General features: G+C 44.6%; 1 protein-coding gene across 1 annotated transcript in view; it reads right to left on the reverse strand.

The window, feature by feature from the left end:
- The window catches only part of Tgfa (transforming growth factor alpha), a 98,519-nt gene that overhangs the window by 56,816 nt on the left and 15,636 nt on the right, over positions 1-26,067 (reverse strand). The window contains exon 2 of the mRNA XM_042699745.1: positions 6,760-6,813. Within this exon, the coding sequence (XP_042555679.1) occupies positions 6,760-6,813 (54 nt within the window). The remainder of the gene's footprint in view (positions 1-6,759; positions 6,814-26,067) is intronic.

Genomic DNA, 26,067 nt, shown 5'->3' on the forward strand with positions numbered 1-26,067 from the left:
GTGATAGGCGGCTGGGCCTTTCCTGGATCAGACCCTTTGAGGCTGACTCTTCAACCCCCTCTCACTCAGGTGCATGTGTGGTTGGGTTCTGACTCTGCACACTAAGTGCCTGCCTGGCACAGAGGTTATCTTTGGCAGTGTCACATAACAGCCACAGCCTAGTAAGTAAGTTCAGCACCAAACCGAGCAAGATGCAATTTAACAAAAGGAATAAAAAACCATGCAGTTGGGAACTTAGATTAAAAAAAAAAAGTTTGGACAGGTACCAGTGGCTCACACCTATAATCCTAGCTATTTAGGAGGCTGAGACCTGGAAGAATTGCAGTTTTTAGACAGTCTAGGCAGAAAAGTTCACTAGACGCCATCCTAAAAAATAACCACTGAAAAGCAAAGTTAGAGGCATGGCTTAAGTGGCAGAGTACCTAGTACACCTGAGGCCTTAAATTCAAAGTCTAACATCCCCACTCCACCGCAAAGACAAGAAAAGAAAAAGAAAAAAGAAAGCAAAGTTTTAATGGAACAAGTAGTTTCTTAAAAAAAATCCATCATGGTAGATCATGGCTTTGGCAGTATTCATGATTTACCCTGAGAATGTCAAAATCATCACATTATCTGCCTGACTTGATGCCCCGGATGGCAAGCTCAGGTTTCATTTTCATGGGTATCTCCAGGGCTGGGCACAATGCCTGGTTGGGGGCAGTACCTAATAAGTGTGTGTTAAGTAAATGTTCAAACTTAAAGAGAGAGAGAAAAAAGCAAGAATTCTATAGGCCTAGACTTTTTTTTGGGTAGTGCTGGGGACTGAACCCAGGGCCTGACATGTGTCTGGCAAACATGCTATCACTGAGCTGCATCCCCAGCTATAGATTTTTGTGTACAGGTCCTGAACCTTGAACTCTGGGCCCAGGTACTGTCCCTGTGCTTCTTTGGCTCAAGGCTAGTGCTCTACCACTTGAACCACTTCCAGCTTTTTCTAAGTAGTTTATTGGAGATAAGAGTCTCACAGACTTTCTTATCCAGACTGACTTTGAATGGTGATCCTCAGATTTTAGCCTCCTGAGTAGTTAGGATTACAGGCATGAGCCACCAGTGCCCAACTTAGACTTCTTTTAGATTCATGAATTTTGTCACTTACCTCGTATTTCTCTCAGAAATGATAGATGCTCACTTAACGGAGTTCCACCTATACCATGTCCTCTCCCAATCCCTTAACTCTGCATTTCTTTGCCAAAACAGCTAAATCAATGACCTCTGGATACAAAAGCTCAGTTAGAATACGTGTGTGTGCGCGCACGCGCACGCATGCACAGTTTTGGGGCTTGAACTCAGGGTTTTGGTGCTGTCCCTGTGCATTTTTGCTCAAGGCTAGCACTCTCTCACTTAAGCTATAGCTTTACTTCTAGTTTTATTTTATTTTTATGTTTTGTAGTTAATTGGAGATCAGAGTCTCACTGACTTTCTTGCTCGAGGTGGCTTTGAACCAGTCCTCAGATGTCAGCTTCCTGAGTAGCTAAGAGTTCAGGTGTGGCATTGGTTCTCAGAGAGGGTTTCACTTTCTATCATGATGCGTACTTGGACTGTGATCCACCTATTTTAAGTATTCTAGCTGGAATGGCACCATGTACCATCACACCTAGCTTCCTTCCATTAAGATGGAGTCTTACAGATTTTTCTGTCTAGGCTGTCCTGGAACCACAATTCTTCCAATCTTAGCCACCCAAGTAGCTTAGACTGTATGTCACTGTGCCCAGATATTGGGTTGAGAAAGACTCTTGTGTACTTTTCTGCCTGGGCTGGCCTCAAGTCATAGCCCTCCCATCCTCAACTTCCTAAATAGCTATGATTACAGGTGGGAGCTGCCATTGCCTGGTTCAGTTAAGTTAGACATTTACCAAGAGATCATTCTGATTTGTTCTTGAGTCTGTCTATGTCAGTTGTAGTCAGTATATTTGCATAATTTAATTACATATTATATAAATTAATGAAATGTCTGTGCATAAGAAAAAAGCTGTTGTTTCTATTAGTTGAGTGTTTTGGAAAGGGTTGGCAAAAATGGGTGCCTTAAAGAACTACTGTCAAGTTAGGGGTAGACAAGGCAACTATAAAAGTTTATAGAGCCAGGCACTGGTGGCGCATACCTGTAATTCTAGCTACCCAGAAGGCTGAGATCTGAGGACTGGTTCAGGAAAGTCTGCAAGACTCTTATTTCCAATTAATCACTAAAAAGCGGAAAGTGGAACTGTGGCTCAAGTGGTAGAATGTTAGCCTTGAGCTCAGGGACACAGCTCAGGCACTGCCGGTGCTACTCCCCACCCCCACCAGTCTATCAAAGTGTTGGGAAATGTAAAGGTCCTAAAAGGTTTATGATACTTACCCTGCAAGTGTTAAGTTCTTGTGAAGAAGTCAAATCTGGAAATTATGGAGGATGTTATATGGATGTAATTCATGTAACTGATGCAGAATGTCAATATATTAATTTATCAAACGCTAAAAAAATCTTGAAAACTTTCTTCTATATAATACACTCCAAATATCTCTATTCTTAGCAACTCAACAATTTTTAAAATGAAATACCATTTGGGCCCCAGTCAAAGTGATTTTGTAACTCAAAGTTTGAGCAGTCATTGACTTAATCCCATTCCTTCATTTTCTTGATGCGGGAACTGAGATTCAGGAGATTTAGGGCTTTTTAAAAACATATCTTCAGCTTGAGAGTCTGAATTCCAAACCTCGTTTCCATACTGAGTTTTTTCTACTACCCTGAGCAGCCTTTGCTAAAGAGGAACTGGCCCAGCCAAAAGCACAAGGTACAACAAGGAAGTGGATGACAGTGTGGAGATACACCCTGCATTGGGGAGGAAGATTTCTCATTCCATACCCTTCTGAGCAGGTGTTACAAGCGCATACACACACAGGTGTGTGCAGTTTCATCTCCAGACTGAGACATAGCAAGTCTCTTGTGCTACAGACACCTATTTGGAACAGGTAAACCATGTACCTGGGACAAACATGTGAGGCCTCTAATTTTAGAATGACTTCAGCTCCACGTGGGAAAGCTCTAGACAATGGAACGGGGAAGCAGTTTAAAGTTCTGAAAAGCTTTTGTTAGATGAGATGAGCAATAAGCAAATCCTTTGCTTGCTGGCTGATCCATGTTCTACCTGTTTTCCCAACAAGTAAAGCCTTCAAGGATTTTTTTCCTTATAATTTTTTATCTTATCTGCCTTGTTTCTGTGCACTCCAGTCCAAACTCACCATCTCAACAGACAGAAGTCCAGGAGGAACCCCTTCCTGCCCGCACCTGATCAGACCATCTCCCCAAGCAAGCTGATGCTGGTGGCATTTCTTTCCCATGAATAACTCCACTGTGAATTTTCCATGTTCTTTCATCATCTCTGGAAAGTCTCCTCCAGACACTAAATTAAGCAAACCCTCAAACACACCCTGATTCCAGGTGGGTGTCCTTAGACACAGGCAAGAGGAAGGAGCAGAAGTTCAGAGATCTAGAGAGCCACCCTGAGTTTGCAGATCATGCCAGGCAGATAGCAAAGGGAAACTTGGAGTCTGGCTCCCAGGCAGCTGAGCAAGGTCCTCACCACACCCCCTAGGTCATTAGAGTGAGTCTCATGAAAATATCAGAACCAGATGGGCAGCCTGGGAACTGTGCAACATTTCTGAGGGTTAAGCAAGCAGCCACCCAACAACTTTGTAACCAGGGTGCATTCTGTCCCTTTTCAGGGGTATTAAAACGTGTCTTTTGAAGATAGGTCATAACTCCTTCCTTTGGAGGGTGTGACAGGTGTTCTAAGCTGGGGTGCTGCCACCCTCTCCCTGCCTCCAGCTAATATTTCCCCTCATGCTTTACAAGTTGACAACCAACCAGATTAACATTTTTGTTTCTTAACTCCAAGGTTCTTGATTTCACTCTGTCTGGTAGAGATCATTTTTTAATGTCTATGGCAAGCAATCATCTGAGATAGCCCAGACCATCTTAATAAATTCCTATGCTCTCTTGTCCTTTGTAGGGTAGCCTCCTTTAGGACAAAACAGAAAAGGCTCACTTCTTGGGATGCTTCTAGCAATGAAAATAAAGTAGCATCTAGTTCCAAGAGCATTAAATATAGTTGCCCCTCCTCTGGATCCCTGGGGGATTTGTTATCATACCATTCTCCAACCCAGACAGTGAATCCACAGGCACTCAGGTTCATTATAGGGAATGGTGTAGTAACTGTATATGGCCTCTATTCATCCTCCTGCACACTGGAAGTCATGTCTGGATTACTTAGTATACTGAAAACAGTGGAAAGGCTTGAAAGGCTTCGTAAATTGTTCTACTGTATTATTTAGGAAATAATGATGGGGAGTTTGGCGGCATGTTCACCAGAATGGCAGTTTTCCCCAATGATTTCTGATCTGTAGTTGTTTGAATCCTCAGATGCAGAACTCATGAAGATGGAGCGCCATTTCTACATGGCGGTCATATACCACTTCCCTACACTGCCACCATGGCCATCAACTCAGCACTGCACTATTTCCTGCAACCCTGAGGTGTCCTCTGAACGCTTCTTCCCAGCAGGGCTTTCCAAGTCCTCTCTATCAATCTACCCAGGCCATTCCTGAGTCAAGTCCACAGGCGAGGAAACTAACCTAAACAGAAACCTGATGATTAACTTGCCTAGTGACTTGAAAAGACTGAGACCAAGTAGGCCTAAGGCCTTCCTTTCTTCCACTGTTCCACCCAAAGTAAATGTCTGAGACACATTCACTGATGACAATCAGTGTCCTATGTCTTTGGTATGATTTACCTCCTTTACCAAGAGGAAGAAAGAAATCAAGATATTTTAATAAGAAAGGCCAGGGCAACCATCAAAACATGATTAGATTTCCCTTGCCCCATCCCAGAAATTCACAAGGAAACCACATGGGATCGGCCCTTTGAACCCATGTGCAACCCGTGAATGGTACATGGAATTCACAATTTTCTCTATGATGCTCTTGTTTAATGCTAGGGCTTCATCTTGACTATCCCAACAGGCCTCTGGCTACAATGGTCAGTCAGGAATGTATCAAAACTGATCTTATGTTCATGATTGATATTTATAATATGGGTGAAGCTCTTACAGTTCCTGTCTTAAAATCGCCATCTACACACCATTCAATGGATGGCTCTACCCAGGACATAGGAGTTAGGAAGGACTCTGATGTGAAAGTCACTCTGCATATGAATGAATACATCTTTACAAAAATAGTGTGTACCTGTCAATAAATGCAAGTAGAAAGCAACATTAAAATAAATGCAAATTTAAAATGAAAGACAGCATCATCTACTTACAGAGTAAAGGCTAAATAAAGAGGTGCTGGTAGGAAGTACATTCCAGGAAGGGGGTTGGGGTGATTCTTCCATATGTTCGTGTCAGTGCCCTGTGCTGTGGGGGGTGGTTCAGAAGTGGGAGAACCGCTTTATGGAAACTGATAGGCCCTGCGCTCCCGAAGGACACCTTCAACTCCTTCTACTCCTTCCCACATTTCACACACCTCTGCACAAAGCATGACATAGAGGAAGAGATGGTGACATAGAGGTCATCATAGGCCACCAGGTGGCTTCACCACCTTTTGCATGACCATAACTATTAATGGGGGAGGGGAAGACAGAAACAATGGTAGCCAGGGGAATTGGGGGCATTGCCTCTGGAGGCTGTGGAAGGAAAGGTCTGGAAGAGGCAAAGAGTAAAGTACCAGAAACTGTGGGTGACTGGTTAGAATATCAGTGAATGCATGGAAATCTGCCCCCTCTCACAGACCTCTCTGATTACCATGGAGACGCAGCAGAGCAGATGGGAGTAGAAGCCAGGGAAATATGCCCTATGTTAACAAGGGAACAGCAAGACTTACAGGCTCAGGCCCTGCTAACCAGAGTTCACTGAAAAGCTGTTCGGCAGTTCCTATCAAGTATCTCCAAATGCTTTTGGAGGTATATATTGAGAACTAATCCACATAAAAGGAAATGCAGGAAGATACAGCATCATAACTGACAAAGCTGGAGACACCTTAAATATCCAGAGGAGAACACAAATTTCATGTGCCTATTGAACAGGATGTGGCAACATTTTAAAAAGATAGATTTCAGGATATTCCAATTACATGGAACCCCTGAGTTCTAAAAGCAGGAATTAAAATGACCAGAAGGGACCATATAAAAACATGAATGGCAGGAACAAAGGCTACAAGCAAGGTACAATCATAATAATGGTTACTTCTCTGCCGTGCTGGGATGACAAGGGTTTGCCTCTTATACTTCCCAAGCGTGCCAAATGGCTGATGGATAATTTTTAAAATTGAAAATAGAAAAGGAAACCATTGCTACAAATATCAAAGCATGAAACAGAAAATAACCACTAGGCAAAGACCACTAGGCAGAAGCAGAGAACACTGATTATTACATGAGCGAGATAAGCGTGGATGGTTCAGAACTGGGCCCTTTAGGCCCTAATTTCCAACACAACCAGTCTGCACAGTCAATGGGCAATGGGAGCAGGTGGCCCCCTAAGGGATCCAGCACAACTTCCCTCAGGCCCACAGTCAACAACCTTTCCATGGGCTCCTCTCTGCTTCCAAGAGAGGATGGAAGGGCTTGGGGATAAGCCAGGGTATGTGTGCAGGAGGCCCAGGAAAGAGCTCTTTAGGTGAGAGTTCAGGCCCCTCAGAAGTCACATCCACAGACCACACCCTATCTGCATCCTTAAAGGAGACTGAACTCACCGCTCAGAGGGGACGTGCTGTTCTCTAGAGCTTGACACACGGCCAACACGATACCTGTCAGGGAAGCAGAGAGAAAAGGTAAATGTCGGCTCAGCAAATGACTTCCTCAAGGCCTGGAGGGCAGGCCCTGTGAGAGGCAAAAACACATGGTAGTGTGGCCAACATGCAGGCCTGGCTGCCTCATTTAATGAGCTCAGTGGGAATTAAAATGTGGGACCCCTTGTTCAAAAAGCAGGGAGAAAGACTTTGTGGAAGGCAATGGGTTTCTTCCTGCTGCAGTCTCTCTCCAACTGTACTAGCATTGTGTTAAAAAAAAACCTCGTAAATATATATGTTTGGCGGGAAAATATCATAATGTATTGACCATGTTAACCATTTTTAGTGTTCACTGCAGTTGACATTAAGAACATTTCTGCCATTGTGCACATCATGCTGTTTTCTGATTGCTGTTTGCATCACTACGCTCCTCTGGGCAGGAGGTATGTGTAGAGGGAATACAGTCTTTCATAGGCTCAGTGACAAAGTGGACAAGTGGACAAGGGACCCATCGACTGCCTGATGTCCCCCATGAACCCATGCTGCTGAAACCATGTGCCATAATGCAGCTAGGGAGAGGGAAGTCCAGCCAGATAGCTGTCTCTTCTTCCCAAGGACTTGTTGCCCTAAGCTAAGGTGATACCACAAAGGTTTCACACCTCCCATTTCAGGATGCACTAATTACCTGGATCGGGGGAGACAGACAGGTTTGCCCTTCTTGAATTACCCACTGAACATGCTGCAGAGTTCCCAGTTCATGGTGACAGCTGCCACCATACTCCACCCTAAGATAAAAGGGGGTGCATGAACCTACTCCCAACATTTTTGTGTGTGTCTAGATCCTACTAGAGACAAAGCATGGCAGGAGCAGAGACCTCTTTGTGGGAGGTGGGGAGTAACAGGAAGGACCCCAGGAATCAAGGCTCTAGGCCTCACTCACATTCATTGTTCCATTGGACTTCCTTTACAAGACACAGATTCTAAGAACCCTAGGAAGGTCAGACTGTACTTGCAAAGTGCGAAACTCCCAAGTTCAAGGTCATTATGAACATGGGGTTCTGTGGGCACCCATGCCAACAGATGACCTCATGTACTCTTTTGTTACAGTACTGGAGGTTTCTGGAAACAAAGCAGTAAAATTCCAATAAAGAAGGAAGGTTTTCTGAGTTCTGCAAATAACATGAACTTCACCAAATAGAGATACAGAAAGATGTCTCCAAATAGTGATACAGAAAGATATCTCAGTAGTGACACAGATGAGCTGTGCCTCAGGCAGGTCATCCTAGGAGTAGATGCAAATCAGTGCAAAATACTAGAGAAGTCTTATTGGTCATTCCTCAATTGCACAGGAAGCATGCAGGCATCTTGTACTTCCTTACTTAAGTGTGGACACAGGAATCTGCTCTTGGAATACAGAAAGCCATTGCGCGCGTGAGCATGCACACACGCGCACACATACACACACACACACACACACACACTCACTCACTCACTCACTCACTCACTCACTCACATAAAGCTTCTGGCTTTTGAAATAAACATCCAAAGAGTTTTCCACTGCTGAACCTAGGGCCTGGCCTGGGCTTCTCAACTACTGCTATGGAGTGTGGACCACCGAATTGGTATAGGAGGTACCGGGAAAGAAATGGATGAGAAACCCACCTAGGTGGTCTTTCTTGTAGCCCCACAGATGCTAATTTTGGAAATGTAGTTCTTTCTTGGGGGGTCCCTGGAAACATTTCAAAAGGTAAGTTTCTAGTCCAATTGAGGCAATTGAGGCAAGAATCCCTGCCCTAGCCAGGAAGAGTCTTAGTGGCTTAGTTCCCTTGAAGCTGGGGAACAGGCACGTTCTGACTTTGCTGGCACTGCCACAAACCATTCTGGGCCCAAGTCAGCCAGTGATCCAGACCTGCGTCAAAGGATGATGCCATGGGGATGTTTTGCATGCCTCTGGAGGGGAGCGTGACTGGCCTGGCAGGAACTGTCCCTGAACTAATGAGCTCTCTTCATGTCTCCTTCCCACCCGTACCTTTGACAGTCAAGGTAAACACAGCACAGTTCCTGGGCCCCACGGCAGGCAGCCTCTGGCACACAGATGAGCTCCATCTCTTCAGAAAGGAAAGGGTGAACACTAGAGCTAGTTCCCCAGCCTTGGGGTGAGTCACTTTGACTTGTGCTGTGCACCTGTAAACTGCCAATGCATGAAGCCGTTTGGGGATTAAGATTTGCAAAATCACCATGTTCCATGGATGAAAGATGCTTCATTATTTTGAGCAATGCAAAAAGAATAGGTACTTTTGGTACCTTCATGGAAAAGAGATTTTTGGTGTCTTGGCTTCGTTCTGCTTGGTAAGGCCTAGGATCAGGAAGATAGGGACTAGGCCTTTGTGTGTGTGTGTGTGTGTGTGTGTGTGTGTGTGTGTGTGTGTGTGTGTGTGTGTGTGTGTGTGTGTGTGTGCGCGCGCGCGCATGTGTGCGCACGCGAGTGCATGAGCACAGGGAAGTGGGGTGGGGAAACACTAACTATGGACTGGTTATAGGCCCAGAAGAGGGGTTTGCATATATTGTCTTACTTGGTTCTCATAATCTCTCTGCCTTCCTGTTCAGCTGGTGGATATTGTACAGATGAGGAAACTGAGGCTTTAAGAGACTAAGGCATTTTCCTAAGCTCCCGTAGCCAAATTCAGACTCAAATCTGTCCCACTTTTGTGCTCAAGACAGTGTTGAATCATTACACCACACTGGTCATGAAACCCCAGGTATGTAACTAGGCATAACGCTTCGTGCATTAAATGACAGGCTCAGCAGGCCTCTCTCCTTTCTGGGAGCCACATTCCATTTGTCTCTTGGGTTTTTTTTCCTTCTATGTCAGTCTCCCCCATAAACCAGGACCACCGAGTTGCTGTCTAGGTATCTAGAACTCAGGCTGCATGGCTGTACTTAGAAAGCCAGAGTGTGCGAGATCTTCTAGGAACATATGGCCTTGGCAGGCTCTGGGATTCCTGAGAGAGAAAAGAAAGAGCAAGAAGAGTCTAGCTGCAGTGGTAGTTACAGCCACAGTGGCTCAGAGACACAGGTGTGGCAGTGGCAGCCTAGAGCTCTGCCATCTGAGTGTCCAAACCACTTGCTACTGGATCTCAGAAAAGAAGGCAGGCTCATAGGTCACCCAGCCCTAGTGGACATGAATCCCTTTTAGGCTACTACTGCCAGCATCTTATTTCTGTCTAAATAGCTCCCTGGGAAATCCCAAGATTGTAGACTTCTAAAAGCAAAAGAAGAGAGAGGAAGGTGTTGAGGGGAAAACCACATATAACGGAAGAAAAAACATTTATGAAAGCCTGGTCCCTCCTCTCACTCCCTGAAACAGAGTAGGAGCCAGGGCCTGCCCTCAAGACAGGACGAGGATTGCCATGCCTATAATTCATTTTTTGGAACGCAGACAAGTTTCCAACAGAAACCATTGTAAGAAGACGGACCAGCCTATTCATCTGGGAGTTCATAGAACTAAAGCCACCTTGAAACCCATCCACAGATGTGCTTCTGGGAAATGCCGTTGAGAGTTGAATGGCATTTACATTACCCTGGGTACCAGAACAGGGCCGTCCCACTCCTGCCCTTTGCTCCTGCATAGAACTGGCAATCTAGACAGGCACCTAGGCTGTGTCTTTAGCATCAGATGACCATGTCCTGCTTTGGCTTTAGTAGCAATCAGGATTTGATTTTAGGCTCCTGCCTACTTCACTGGATATCAAAAGCTGGAATATCAAAAGCTCCATGTCTCATCTGTGTTTGGATCCCAAGACAGGGTTCCTCCTTGAAGGGAGATTCCAGTACATCTGTTTGGAAGCAGGATGCTCTGGGTCCCAAGAAAGTGATGAGTGTAAGCCTGTGAGTGAAGAGGGATGCAGGGCAGAGGGAAAAGAGTTGGGGAGGAGGGAGCAGACATACTCAAGGAACTGCCAAGTTCCCCATTTTCTTCTCCATGCTGCAGGAAGTTGGCCATGAGAAACGGAGTCAGGAGCTTGGGAAGTGGTGGGCAGCAGGTGGGCATAAAAATCTTCAGAGCGAGAATTGATCAGGAAGGAAGAAATGGAAAGCATAGAGCAGACATGAACAAGGAGGGGAGCTGGTGGGACCAGGGTGCTAGGTGTGTGCCCCTGGAGACTTGTCCATACGTTGATTAGCATGTGAAGGCCAGCACTGGCCATGTAGCATCCTTATGGAAAATAGCCTGGTTCTCTCTCCCAGAAAGAGGTGACAGTTCACATTTGGCCCTGGTCCACAGGACAACAACCAAAGCTGCAAAGGAGTGTGTGGAGGAACTGGCCGGACAGGATTAGGAGAACTCTGGGGACAGTAAGGAATATGAATCACTGTGGGCAGATGGGCCTATGGGATACAGAGGGCTCTGTCACTACCCTAGCTTCTGGAAGACTCTCCTAAAACACAAGGTAAATGCTTGCAAAAGTTAGCATCATGCTTCAGCTGGTGGCTTCTGATGTATCACAAAGATACCAGTGATAGCCAGGCACTGGTGGTTCATGCCTATAATACTAGTTACTCAGGAAGCTGAGATCTAAGGATCACAGTTCAAAGCCAGTCTGGGGAAGGAAAATCTGTGAGCCTCTTTTTCTTCAATTAACCACCTAAAACTGAAAGTGGAGCTGTGGCTCAAAGTGATAGAGTTCTAGCCTTGAGCAACCCCCCCCCCCCAAAACCCTCAAAGACAGCATCCAGGCCCTGAGTTCAAGCCCTGCGACCAACAATCAAAAAGGAATCCAGTGATGTACAAATCCCCAGAAGCTAGTGAGGCCTTGCTGCCTGCTCCCACAACGGCTGAGTCAGCTGGGCCAACGTAAAGGCAATGGAAGGAGCCAGCTGGATTTCTTGATTTCCCACCTCCCGTGGTTCAGTTATGGGATTGTTATGTGGCTGATTTTTGATGAATAATAGTAGCGGTGACATTTGTGAGCACTGATTACCTGTCCTAAGTCATCTTATTCAGCACTTAGTGTGCATAATGGGGACTCTGATGTGATTATCCCTTATCCAAAATGCTTAGGACCAGAAATGGTTTAGATTTCAGATTCTCTGCACTACCCCCTGACCCCACCAGATTTTGGAGTTGTTAGGAATAAGATCCAAGAAGACTTCAACAAAAGGAGTTTAATTGAAGTTCCAGGGTTACTAGGATGGTTCTAAGCACTGACCTCGAAATATTAGACCTTTTAAGGGCTTTAAAACATTATTTTCTTATGTTTATTAATAATTTATTGAGCATCTCTAAATTCTAAAAAGTGTGAAAGAAGGAAACCCAAGGTCTGTGACTTGTCTCAAAGGGTCCAAGCCACCTGGGACAGAGAACAATGCCATCTTCCCCATTACAGCCCAGGCAGACAAGGATGGAATGTAGCCACTAATCTGTCCCATAGATGCTTCTCCTGCTTTCGAACCCTAAACACCATCTTCCACCCCATTCCTCTGTTAAGGCCTGCACCCCCAAAGTCTCAGGTTCAAAAATAAACTCATCACCACCCACCTTCTCTTGTGTTCTGGGCGGGGTTCAAGACACATCAGCACTTACCCTCCTACACACCCAGACTTCACATGACCATCTTATCCATCCTCTGCATCCCCAGGACCTGCCCCAATCCAGGCCTAACCATCATTCCCTGGGCTAGTACAGCAGTTGTCAAACTGGTTCTCCTAACAACAATGTTGTGTTGTGTTGTTGTTGTTGTTGTCTTTTATCTTTTGCTAGGGTAAGTTTGCTGTACTATCTCCTTCCTGCTTCTTCATGAGCTCCACAGAGCTCACAACTCAGCCCAGAAACAACAGAGTCCTGGGCAAAGATTTTTAATACATAACTTGGTCTGAGACTTATTTCCCTTCCTTTTGCATGCACTCTCTTGGATTCTGCTCCCTCCCCTGCCTCAACCTCTGCATACAGGCTGCCCTTCCCCAACTCAGTGTCTTGGGCTCCAGACACTGCAGAAGCTTGACTTAAGTCCTCTGAGCTAGCGATCTTTGTGCCCAAGCCCACAAAAAGGTGAAAGGTCACGGAGGTATCATCTTCTGGACAAGCATATATTATTTATTTATTTATATTGTGAAAATACTGTACAGAGGGGTTACAATTACATGGGCAAGATAATGAGTACATTTCTTATCAAGCATTGTTGTCCCCTCCTTTGTTTCCCCTTCCCATCCCTTCCCATCTCCCCCCCCCTTCCCTCTCCTCCTCCCCTACCCCGCGCCAAAGTTGTAAAGTTCATTTTTCGACATAACGACTTGTACATCTCATTGTTGCAATGGGTCCACCTGTATCCCTATTTACACCATTTGTTTTTTTCCCTTCCCCTCCACAAATTATACTAACATTAAATGCAATGAAAACAGGGGTTATACCATGGGGGAGGGACATACAAAGCAACAAAGAAATATCTTATAAATAAAGCATATCTTATAATACACAAGACTGTGCATTGTGCACATTGTAACCATGAAACTGTTATTAATTACTAGTTATTAATGTGATCCCGAGTGTTTAAGGTGATAGGAACATTAATTATTCAGATCTGACTTTATACAATGAACACATTGTACCCTAGAAAGATATTTAATTTTTATGTGTTTTGAAAAATTTAGATCTCAAGTTGGCACACCCTCTCATTTACTATTTGCCTGTCAAAGCCTGGCCCGAATGTCAGAAGTAATTATCCCTTTCTCAGAGCAGTCCTTCCTTTATTCTACCTTGTGGTTAGGAGATGCTCGCATTTTTTCTGGCTGTCCCCTTAATGTGGCCAGGAATGGCTTTTTCTCCCCCTCTGTCCTCACAATTGGCCCAATGTCTGCTGCCTTGTTGGGTTTTCAGATAGGTGAGACTGTTTTTCTCTAAGGAAAATCAGAAGTAACTAGCTTGGGAGGAGAGTGGGAGGGGTGAGTGTGGAAAGCATGCAGAAGGAGAAATGAGGGAAACCAGCTAAGTTCCTATGGCTCTAGGCTTTGCTTCTTGTTCTAGTAGAGGACAGGTGAATCCACTCATTCACATGCTTACTGAGAATTTATTATGTGGAAGATTAGATCTTGGAAAGGAGGGACCAAAGTCCTTTCTCTTGAGGAAGAATGATGGAAGGAGTGACACTAATCAAGATGCATTGTACTCATAAACTGACATGTTGAATTTTAACCCCTTTGTACAACTAAAGACAATAAAATTATACTAAAAGTAAGAAATAAAATAAGGCTCCTTCTCTTACAACCTCCTCTTCCTGGGAGAAATACTTTTTGTAATCCTTGAAAACCATTACATTGAACTCCGTTATAAATTTCTGCCTATCTCACCATTCATTTTAGTGGCGAGTTAATATATGCCTTTCATTTATTTTTATTTTTATTATCTTTAAATAGTTGTACAAAGAGTTTCCATTTAAAAAAGCAGTTTATGAATATATTTTGATCACTGTCACCCCTCTCAACATTCTCACCCATCCTTCCCCTACCTACTTTTCCCCCCACTCTTCCTAATTTTGTAGTGTATATATTGGATTCTTGTCTGCATTTCCCACCTCTTCCCTTCATTTGTCTACGCTTTCCCCTTTACTCCACCCTACCTCTTTCAAGTACCCATTTCCTGGTGTTTTATTTTGATGAACTTTGATGTTGCCTTACTAAGGAATTATACTATTTGAGTTCTCCCTTGAGTCTACTGTATTTCAGTTAATATATTTGTATACACTTTCATATCACTCAATGTCTTAAGAGTTTGTAAGTTCAATCTGTCGTCTATATAAGGGAAAACATACATTCTTTGTCTCTGAGAGCATGACTTACTCTACTTAATATAATTGTTTCCAGGTCTTTCCATATCTTTACAAATGGTACAATATCCTTCTTTCTAATGGATGAGTGAAATTCCATTGTGTATCTATATCACATTTTCTTGATTCATTCATTCTCTCATAGGGCATGTGGGGTAATTCCACACCTTAGCAAAAAGTGCTGCAATAAACATGGTTGTGTTGGTGGTTTTACTGTATTCTGGTTTGTAATCTTTTGGGTAAATGCCCAAGAGTGGAATTGCCAAATCATATGTTTAATTTTTGTTTTGAGGAATCTCCACACTGCTTTCCAGAGTGGTTGAACAAATTTTCATTCTCACTAACAGTATATTAGGGTTCCTTTTTGGCTGCATCTTTGCCTGCATCTGTTATAGCTTTCTTTCTTTCTTTCTTTCTTTCTTTCTTTCTTTCTTTCTTTCCTTCCCTCCCTCTTCCCTCCCCCCTCTCTCTTTCTCTCTCTTCTTCTTTCTCTCTCCTTCCTTCCTTCTTCCCTCCCTTTCTTTCTTTCGTTCTTCCTTCCTTTCTTTCTTCCTTTCTCTTTCGTCAATCTGGAGCTTGAACTCAGGGCCTGGGCACTGTCCCTGAGCTCTTTCTTTTTTTTTGAGGGGGGGGGTCCGGTCATGGGGCCTGAACTCTGGGCCTGGGCACTGTCCTCAGATCTTCAGCTCAAGGCTAGCACTCTACCACTTGAGCCACAGCACCACTTCCGGCTTTTTTTTTTTTAATTTTCTGCTTATGTGGTGCTGAGGAATCGAACCCAGGGCCTCATGCATGCAAGGCAAACGCTCTACCACTGAGCCACCTTCCCAGCCCCTCCCTGAGCTCTTTTGTTTCAAGCTAGTGCTCTACCACTTTGAGCCACAACTGCAATTTTCAGTTTTCTGGTGGTTAATTGGAGAGACTCAGCATTTTCCTGCCCAGGCTGGCTTCAAACCATGATCCTCAGATCTCAGCCTCCTGAGTAGCTAGGATTACAGGCATGAGGCATCAGCATTCAGCTTTTAAAGGTGTAGCCCAGGCTGATCTTAAACTCATGGTCGTCCTGCCTATCCTTCCCCTTGATTACCTATGTGGGCCTCCATGGCTGGCTGTTTTCTCCATAATGACCATTCTAACAAGGTGAGATAGAATCTCATTGTTGTCTTGATTTGCATTTCCTTTAGGTGCTTCCTATTTAAATAACAATATAAAATAATCCCATAGAATACAGAAGGTCGGTGGAGGAGTGAATGCAGTGTTGTACTATCTGAGCCTGGAGTTAGGTCTGTTCAACTGGGCCCAGTTGGTCCTGAGTTGTTTGGTCACTGGATGAGATTACCCGTGGATTTTTGTAATTTTTTTCGATTCTCATTTAGCTGATTCTCCCTGAAACTTCTATGAGAAAACATAAAATCCTGTGCTGGGAAGCTCTAAGGAGGCCTGAGTACCTCCCAAGGAAAGGGGAGGTGCAAAGGGATGTGGAAAAGAGATATAAAGCAACTTCAGTGGCTTTGTATCAACAGTTCACCTAGACCTAGAAGTACCCTAACCCTAACCACCCTAACCCTAACCCAAGGCTCTTCCAGGAAAGGCAGCACACTCTAGACAAGGAGACCTAACTGGAGCAACACATGCCAAGGTATTCTTGTCAGTGTCCCTGATGTTTCTTATTCAAGCTTCCACCAAATATGTCTATCTGACCCAGGTCTCCTAAACACAACCAGGTCACTCTCTAGTGTTCCTCCTCATTTCTTCCTAGCTTTCCAACCCAGTCTGACCCTCACATTCCCCTGTCCCCCACCACTCCAGCAGGCTGGCGTTCTTGACACTCCTTGCGCTCTGTGAGGCTTGTAGGCCCTGGTGCCAGGAGTAGGTCACCCACTCCAGCTGGGTCACCCACAAGGGCCACTTGGGGTTCCCTTCTCCTGCTTTCTACCCACACCCCATTTCCCATCATCTTTGGTTTAGAAAAACTGATTTTATCTTCAAGGGACAGGTGAGAATACTTGCCAAACACTTTGAGCTATTTAGAGTTGATGCTCTAATAACACCCAGAACTGACACTACACAAACAGTATTAGCAGAATGTGACAAAGTTGAGAACAGAGATGACATGTGCACTTCCTGACATCCAGAAAAGCATGCAAAAGAATAAATAACTGCTAAGCCACAGAGACCCTCCAAGAAAGAGACTAGTACTTTCCTGTCCAGATAACTTGGTTCTTAAGGCCTAACAGGTTGATGAGACACTACTCTGAGACAATTTCCCCTAGTTAGTTATTCCCCACCCCCACCCACATCTAAATCTGCACATAGCACAACCTACCCACTGGTGGAAGCTCTAGGTAACACATCCTTGGCTAACAATGAATTTCCCAGGAGGCCATGCACCCAGCATCTCCTGCAGTTGAAGGAGGGTAAGGAAGGCCATGTGCTCTGCCTATCAGCTCAGATCTGTGCCTCCCCTCGCCCCTTTTTTTTGGCCAGGAGGAAGCAGATTCTTCCACAGAGTTAAGGCTTATCAAAGACCTGGCCCTGGGCTGGGTACTGAGTCAAACTTCCTCTTCCTTGGGGCCTGCTCCTGTGCAGGGAGTTCCTGGAATGGGTAGGCAGCAGGGTGTTACCAAATCCTCTTTTCTCAGGCTGGCTGGAGTTTCCAGGTTGCTGAATCACCAACTGGCTCTACCAGGGTAAGCTCTGAGCTTACAAAGACTGTGCCAAGCTGGGACTGACCCTGGGATTTGAGACTTGTGTCTCTGGAAAGGCCTACACTTTACTTTTCCAGAGTCCTAAAGGGAGGAAGAAGTGCCCTAGGAGTAGATAAAGGACAAGGTTGAGAACTAAGCGGCACACACCATAGCCAATGCACTGTACCCTGGGTCCTCAGAGCTGGAACTAGCTAGCTAGAGTGTGCTCACTTCCAGGAAGTACTTAAAGCAAACATAGGAAGGTAACGAGTCCTTCTCCAGCCTGTGTGGACACATTGGGCTTAGCTCAGCTTCCCTGACCTGGTGGTGGTTCCCAGAATTGCCATCCTGTGGGTCTAGGACAGCAGTGGTTTTTCTCATATGAACCTAGACCAGCAGAGTGAACTTCTTGGCAACTCCAGCCCACCTAGGCCATATTTAGACATCCCTCCTGGTAGTGGCTTGGAAGCAAGGTGTGAACAGGAAGGTGACAGAAAGAAGCAATCCTTAAACTCTGTCCCATTTCCTGTGTCAATGACAGCTCATCTCTCCCACTGCTCTAGACATGCAGGACACCCTGAAACACTCCTCAGAAGACATTGCAAGGGTTAGAGTTAGGGAAGACCTAGGTACCAAGGTGACTTGGCATGAATAATCTCCCATCAATGTAGCTTCAGCCTAGGTATGGGGACAATTTGGGGGAGGGGACACCATTGCCCCAATGCTTAACCTCCACCCTCAACCATTGCTTTTTTTGACCACATAAGGCGGCTGATTAAGAAGCAAGTCAGACTGAGCAGGAAACAAATCCCCACAACTATGGTTTCCTGGTGTATTTCCCTTAAGGGGTAACACCCTTAAGTTCTTGCAGTCCCACATTTCTTAGCCCACATGACACTGTAAACTAGCAAAGTTAGGGGTGTAGTGGGAGGGGAAGGGAAGAGGAGAAAACAAGTAAGAAAGCCCTGCTTGACAAGCCCAGCCACCAGCTACTGATAGCTAAGACTTAATAGCCTTTCAACTAGGTGTTGCTGGCTCATTCCTGTAATCCTACCTACTCAGGAGGCTGAGATCTGAGGATCATAATTTGAAGCCAGCCCAGGCAGAAAAGTCCATGAGGTTCCTATTTCCAATTAACCACCAAAAAGCCAGAAATGGATCTGTGGCTTAAGTGGTAGAATATCAACCTTGAATGAAAAGCTCAAGGACAGTGCTCAGGCTCTGAGTTCAAATCCTTGGACTGAAAGGCATGCGCATGTGTACACACATGCACACACACACACACACACACACACACACACACACATACATACACATACCTGTGCACACAGACAAAAGACATCATGCTTTCTAGTAGGAGACTTGGGCTATGGATCACTAGATGTAGCCTCTCATACTGCTCCCCACACACCCCAGCACTGATCTAGTCACATAGTCGAGGACTTCTTATGGCTAGTGGTATACCCACAACCTAGCCCTGATTCTGTATTTGTTTAATTTTCTGCCTTGTTGGGATCAAGTGGGGGTGGGGCATGTGTGGGGAAGGAATGGTTGTTAGTTACATTTGAGCACAACATTATGAGGACCCTGCAGAATCCAGATATTTTTGTACCTAGTTAGAACTTCTCTGTCATAGAAATTCTCCAAGAAGTGAAGCAGACCCTTGAGTGTTTTCCTCATTGTGTATGTGCATGTGCGTATGTGTGCACACATGTGTGTGTATATATGCGGTTACCATGAAGATAGTTACCATGGATGTCCTTTTTAAACAAGTGTCATCTAATAGAAACCTAGGTAAAATCAGGGATCCCACTCAAAATAGCTGGTGGAAGAACATCCAAAGCAGAGAAGACAGCAAGTGCAAAAGGCCCTGGGATAGGGCCAAGAAAGAGCAGGAATGCTAGTACAGCTAGAGTAGAAACAAGGCTGGAGAAATGCCAGGAAGGATACCTCCCATGGGGAATGGGGACATTACTTCCTGTGGGGCAGCCCCTAACAGATGCTGAACAGAACAGAGATGTATGTTGAGTCACTGTGATCACTGAAGATAGGAGAGGCATTAACGGGGCAAGAACAGAAAATAAGAGATCCAGAAAAGACCACTACAGAAGTCCAGGCAAAGGATGAGGATGACAGACAAAAGGCATGAGAAGTAGCGGGATGTGACTATAATAGAGACAGAGTCAACAGGCCTGCTGACCCCCGACTATGGGAAGGGCACCTCACTCATCTCTTCCCTCTACCTCTATCTGAACTAGACTCTGCCTTCTTCTCACTGTCCAGGGTTGTGATCAACCTTCAATGTTGGTTCAATCTGGGCACTGGTGGCTCACATATGTAATTTTAGCTACTTGGGGGACTGAGAACTGAAGATTTTGGTTTGAACCTCGTTCGGGCCGAAAAGTCCATGAAACTCCTATATCCAATTAATCATTGTGGTTCAAGTGGTAGAACACTAGCCTTGAGCAAAAAAGCTCAGAGACAGTGCCCAAGCCCTGAGTTCAAGCCCCAGGACAAGCACGTGCGTGTGCACGCGTGCACACACACACAAGTTAGTTCAAACATCAGTGTCTTCAAGAGCTTTACCTGACTTCCTCAGATGGAGGAGTCTGTCTACCTCAACGAGTTAAAAATCAAATGAATGAATAAGGCTTAGACACCCATCAGCAGGTTTGACTATGAGAGTGAGCTACACAATAAATCTTAGCCTGATGACCTAACATCATTAAAAAGCTCTTTGCATAGGTTGCCTATTATCCTGGAGTTCTTTCAGGGCTTTAGTCAGGGGCTAGGAATCTTAGGTCATCTAGGGTAACTCTGAGCTCTTTGGAGACCTGCATGAAGCCCCCAGCTTAAGTTAGCCTTCATAGGAAGATGCTCAAGGCTACACAAACCTAGAGACAATGCTCAATTCTGGGTGTCTGTGGCCCATGTGCAATGCCTCCGAGAGCAGGGTCCAGGCCTTTGCCTCATTCACATCTAGAGAAAATTAAATAGGCAGCTGACCCCATAGATGTGGGTGTAATAAGGCTGCCATGGCGACAGAGGCTGGAGCACTATGACATGCCACAAGCCTTCCAGGGAAAGAAGTCATTCCCTCTAAAAAAAGACTGATGTTTCTATTGACTAGGAAGCATGCAGAGTGCTTCTGTCAATCACTCAGTAAGGGATCAACCAGGGCCACTGGGAATGTCAAGCCATGGAGTCCTATACCCAACATGAGCTATGCTATTCTCTCCTCTCTTCTGTTGAGGGAAGCAAAGTGTGTCCTGAGAGTGGCAGGACACATCTCACAGGCCGATTCTGGGAGTCCAGTCCTATCTAGCAGGCCTCAGCAGTACTTTTGTATGGCTATAAGATTAGATTTATAGACTTCCTTTGAAAACTCAAGTACTATTTAAAAAAATAACAAAAAGGCATTGAACATAAGCAGTCTAAGTATGGACACTTTAGTTCTGGAAACACAAGGTTTTTTTTCTTCCTCAAATTCTTAAATCATCTGTTGGCTCACACAAAAATGTAAATATACCGCACACACATCACCTCATGCTGAACCCATAGCAGGCATTATTCATGGATCACAGCACCATTTACCACTGCACTTGAATGCAGCCTCCAGTCTTTCTAAAACAGCCACTTCCTAAGGGATCATAGTTGGATTCAAAGATGGTACTAATGTTCCACTTAAGGTATCTGCTGCAATTGGGTACAATGGCTCCAGAGTGCAATCCTACCAACTTGGGAAGCTGAGATCAGGAAGATCATGGTTCAAGGCTGACCTAGAGAGTTCACCAGTAACACCCCTTCTCAACAATTAATGGCATGCACCTGCCATCTCAGCTATGCAGATGCTGAGATCAGGAGGATCTAATTTCTAAGCCAGATCTCAAAGAAAAAAGATCCACGAGTCTCCATCTCCAAGGAAGAAGCTGAGTGTGGTGGATGAGCCTGTAATCCTAGCTGCAGGGGAATGCAGAGAAGGACTGCAGTTCAGGCCTGGGCCTGGGAAAAAGTAAGACCTTATCTCAAAAGTAATCAGAAGCTGGGAACTGGTGGCTCACACCTGTTATCCTATCTACTTTGGAGGCAGAGATCTGAGGATATTGGTTTGAAGCCAGCCCTGGCAGGTAAGTCCAGAGACTTTTATCTCCAATAAATTACTCAAAAAGCTGAAGTGGCTCTGTGGCTCAAGTGGTAGAGCAATAGCTTTGAGCACAAAGAGGCTCAGGGATAGTGACCAGGCCCTGAGTTCAAGCCCCAGGACTACCCTCTTTCCCCCCACAATCCCTCCTCACCCCGCCCCACCCTCGCCCCTATCCCCCCCTGCAGAAAAAAGTAATCAGCAAAAATAGTTGGAGACATGGCTCAATAGCAGGGCATTTGTTTAGTAAGCACAAGACTCTGAGTTCAAACTGTAGTATTAAAAAAAATCTGCTGTAACTTCAATGTTGTTCTGGGACCCAGAGGCAAAGAAAGAAAATACACAGGGGGTAAATTGTCACCCATAAAAATGATCAAACACTACTGCAAAGGCCAAAAACAGGAACAAAAAGAAAGGCGAAATAAAAAGTTAACCAAGTTGGAAATGAAACCTTCAGATAAAACACACACGCGCACCTTCACCCTCACCTACTCACACTGAATTATTGCCAATGGAATGAGAGGTTATCCAGAAACACATGTTGGTATGAATATGAAATGAAAGTGAATTATATTTACCCTCTCTAGAGGGAAAACAGTATGTAAGGACATACAAGCTGTTCTATACAGATTTATCCATCTCCTCCAAGCAAGAAGTTTTCATAAACAAAGTCCCAGATTGTCAGAAATGTTTTATCTGCAAAACTTCTGAAAATAGCTTCTTAGGCGATAAACAGCACAGGTGCAAACAATGCCTCAGCCATTTATGCAAGAAGGCAGAATGGAGCAGAGTGAATGCAGCCAGCAGTTAGGGCGAGGCATTTTAGCAGAAATTCACCAGAACTCTTAGTGCTTTCACATTTTGCTGGAAGCCTGAGCAGTGCTTTTTCTACAGAAGTTAATGACTTTATCTTCAAGGGCAAACTAGAAAGTCATATATCCACTTCTGCTTTGTTCAGATGTCACCATAACCCCAGTGGGGCTGAAGCAGGACCAGCTTCTGGGACTTGACAATCATAGAGAAGGGGACTGTGTGTGCCACATGAGCATGTGGCTAACCCTCCAGCTGAACCCTCAGTCCACTCACAAGTTGAGGACTTGCCTTGTTTAAGAAAGTACATTCAAGGCAAGATTCATACAACATCTTAGTTTCTGGGATAAAATACCTACCCCCTCCCCAATACCTGTGGTTCCTTTTTCAGGGCTGGGAGCTCAGATAAATGGTTCAACTTTCTCAGCCTACGTCTGTCCTTGCCCTGTAAACAGTTTCCTGCTGAAGCTGTGCCCTCTTTAGGAGACTTCCCCACATACACTGGAAGAAAGCAGAACAGCCAGAAACATTATTTCCTGATTATAGGAGAAACTCATCTTATGAATGATTAAGTAAAGAGATACCTTTTCTTTCTTTTTGTTTGGCTTTACTGGGATTTGAACTTAGGCCTCACACTTGCTGGGCAGGTGTTTGAGTTATATCCCTATCCCTTTGATTTTTCAGCTAGGTTCTTGCATTTTTTGCTCAGCCAGCCTTGGACTGCAATCCTCCTATCTGGTCTTCCAGAATACTAAGATACCACCATGCCCAGCTTGTCTGTTGAGATGGGGTCTTACCATTCTCACCTGAAGAATTTCCCAGGCTGATGCTGAACTACAATTTATTGAGTCACTGAGGTGTTTTTATGTATTGTTGGAAAGTGAGGCTTATTTCACACAATTCAGGAGTGTTCTTTATTCTTATTTGGTCAAGTCAATAGAAATGTCATTGCTCAAGTTGGGGTGAACAGTCTGAAACATGGCAGCTATTAGCAAGTGTGCTAATGCAGGTTCTATCTTTAGTTGGACCATGAAGAATTGGATGTGCTAATGCAGAAGTGCTAAAGGCACTGTAGACTTCTGCTATAATTTGAGGACAGCATTGACAGGGAAGTGTAGAATGGGGGCAATGAGGCCGGCACCCCAGAGGAGCCAACAGGTCACAACTCTGTGACTCTTTGACATGTTACCTATTGGGAAACAGACTATTTCAGTGGAAGAGATCTTCCTTTCCCCTTCCTCTTTCCCTTCCCCTTTCCTCCCTCCCTCCCTCCCTCCCTCCCTCCCTCCTTTCCTTCCTTCCTTCCTTCCTTCCTTCCTTCCTTCCTTCCTTCCTTCCTTCCTTCCTTCCTTCCTTTCTTCCTTTTGTCCTTCCTCCTATACTGAGCCTTGCACTCAGGACCAGGCTGCTCTTGCACAGTTTTTTTTTTTTTTTGGCTCATGACTGGTATTCTACCACCTGAGCCATGCTTCCAGTTCTAGGTTGTTATTGGTTATTTGGAGATAAGTCTTATGGATTTACCTGCCTGGGCTGACTTCAAACCTTAATTCTCCAATTTCAGCCTCCTAAGTAACTAGGATTTATAGGCATGAGCCACCAGCACCAGAATAGAAAGGGTCAGTCTTTAAAACAAGTATCTGAAACAGGCTCTCAGTAACAGATTTAGTAGATACATCAAATAGCATATGCCACGTGATTATTTGAACACATAAACTCTTGCCTGAAAGAGGGCAAAAGCCTTCTATTATCAGTGGCAGCAGTTTTTCTTTTTAGTCAGTAATGGGTAAATGACCTGCAGGGGAATTACTCTGTATATGATTTTTTTTTTAATGTCAGGAAGCTGATTACATTTTCCACTGTCTGCTCTAACACATGACCAACTGCTGGCACTTCTGCATCCACAGTTTTCTATGACTGACATGAAGAATCAGAATGGTGGGGTGGTTAGAAAGATGGGCAAGGGCTCTAGATATAAATCCTGCTCTGCCACTGATTGGCTGTAGGTCAGTAACTTCTTGGGCAAGTTAACCTAACATCTTTTTGTGCCTCCGTATCTTCATCTGTCAGGTGGGAATACTTACTACATGAATAATACTGCTAGGTGGGTTAAAGACCTTTGTGAGACACGGACGGCCCTTCAAGACTTAACTGTGTGCCAGGACCCTCCTTACTGTGTTGGCTTGCATTATCTTCTCAAACAAGTATTCTCACTTTTCTTTTGAGCCCAAGATGCGCACTGTATATAGCTCATTTCCATTCATTAAAAAAAGAGAAGAAAAACCCCCTCCGTGTCTACTTCTGTCACGATTATTTACCATCTCTAAGATATGGTATCAACCCAGATGCCCCTCAGAAGATCAATGGATCAAGAAAATGTCACACACACACATACACACACACACACACACACAATGGAATTCTATGCTTCCATCAGAATGACATTGCCCCATTTGTAAGGAAAGATTTGGAAAAAATCATATTAAGTGAAGTAAGCCAGACCCAAAGAAACATAGGCTCCATGGTTTCCCTCATCTGTAATAATTAGTACACTCCTAGGATATTCCTAGCAGAGGATCATAATAGCTCAATAGCTATATACATATGACTTTATTAAATGATGCTAATTGAAATGAACTCCAAGAGATAGAAACAAGAGTTTTTTTTGTGGGGCTCAGTGGTAGAGCGCTTGCCTTGCATGCATGAGGCCCTGGGTTTGATTCCTCAGCACCACATAAGCAAAAAGAAAAAAGCCAGAAGTGGTGCTGTGGCTCAAGTGGTAGAGTGCTAGCCTTGAGCTGAAGAGCTGAGGGACAGCGCCCAGACCCAGAGTTTAGGCCCCACGACCGGACCCAAAAAAAAAAGAAAGAAAGAAAGGAAGGAAGGAAGGAAGGAAGGAAGGAAGAAAGAAAGAAAGATAGATAGATCACAGCTCTTGTACCATCATTACTCATTTCCTATCTGGGATGTTAGCTGAGGAGGCCACATGCTCTGTTCTTATTATTAAAAGAGAAACACCTGCCTTTCATCTGAAATCCAGAAAATCTGATTTAATTGAAAGGGCTGTTTTGTTTGCTTTTCTCTTGTTGCACAGTAAGGGAAAGAGCCCTTCACAAGCCGCTAAGCTCGCATTACACAATGAGTTGATGTTTTCCTAAGCGTGAACCTCTTTAACTTTCAAGTGGTTTACTGGTGCGGAACCAGTCCGTTAGCCAAAGTGCGCTCTACAGCCCATACAGGGTTCAATAAAGAAATTATTTGAAATCATGGCCTCAATAGAAGAGGGTCCTACCATTTTGGCCTGAATAAAGAATTAGTCCAGGAAATTGGAGCAAAGCCTTTTCTCCCCGCCCCCTCCCTACAAAGAAAGTCAAAATAGAGCAGAGTTCTGTTTAAGTCAGGAAGACAGCTCAATTCACAGGTAATAATGGAAACATTACATGAGCAACTGGTACCAAGTGGGGATATAAAGTTTGCCAGTAATGACTTTCAGCTTGTACACACCCTGAAAAGGTTTCGACTCATTCACAGTGAAGGTATATAATCTCTAAAGTTTACATCTGCCTAACAACAGCATCAAAATCCATGAGAAAAAAAGTTAATAGAAAGCTAGACATCAGTGGCTCACGCCTGTAATCCTAGCTACTAAGGAGGCTGAGATCTGAGGAGCACAGTTCAAAGCCAGCCTGGGCAGGAAACTCCTTGAGACTCTTACCTCCCATAAACCACTCAGAAAACTGGAAGTGGTGCTGTGGCTCAAGTGGTAGAGTGCTAGCCTTGAGCTGAAGAGCTTAGGGACAGCACCCAGGTCCAGAGT

Source organism: Dipodomys spectabilis, unplaced genomic scaffold (genome assembly GCF_019054845.1).
Source record: "Dipodomys spectabilis isolate Male_0828 unplaced genomic scaffold, ASM1905484v1 ptg000262l, whole genome shotgun sequence".
Lineage (NCBI taxonomy): Eukaryota > Metazoa > Chordata > Mammalia > Rodentia > Heteromyidae > Dipodomys > Dipodomys spectabilis.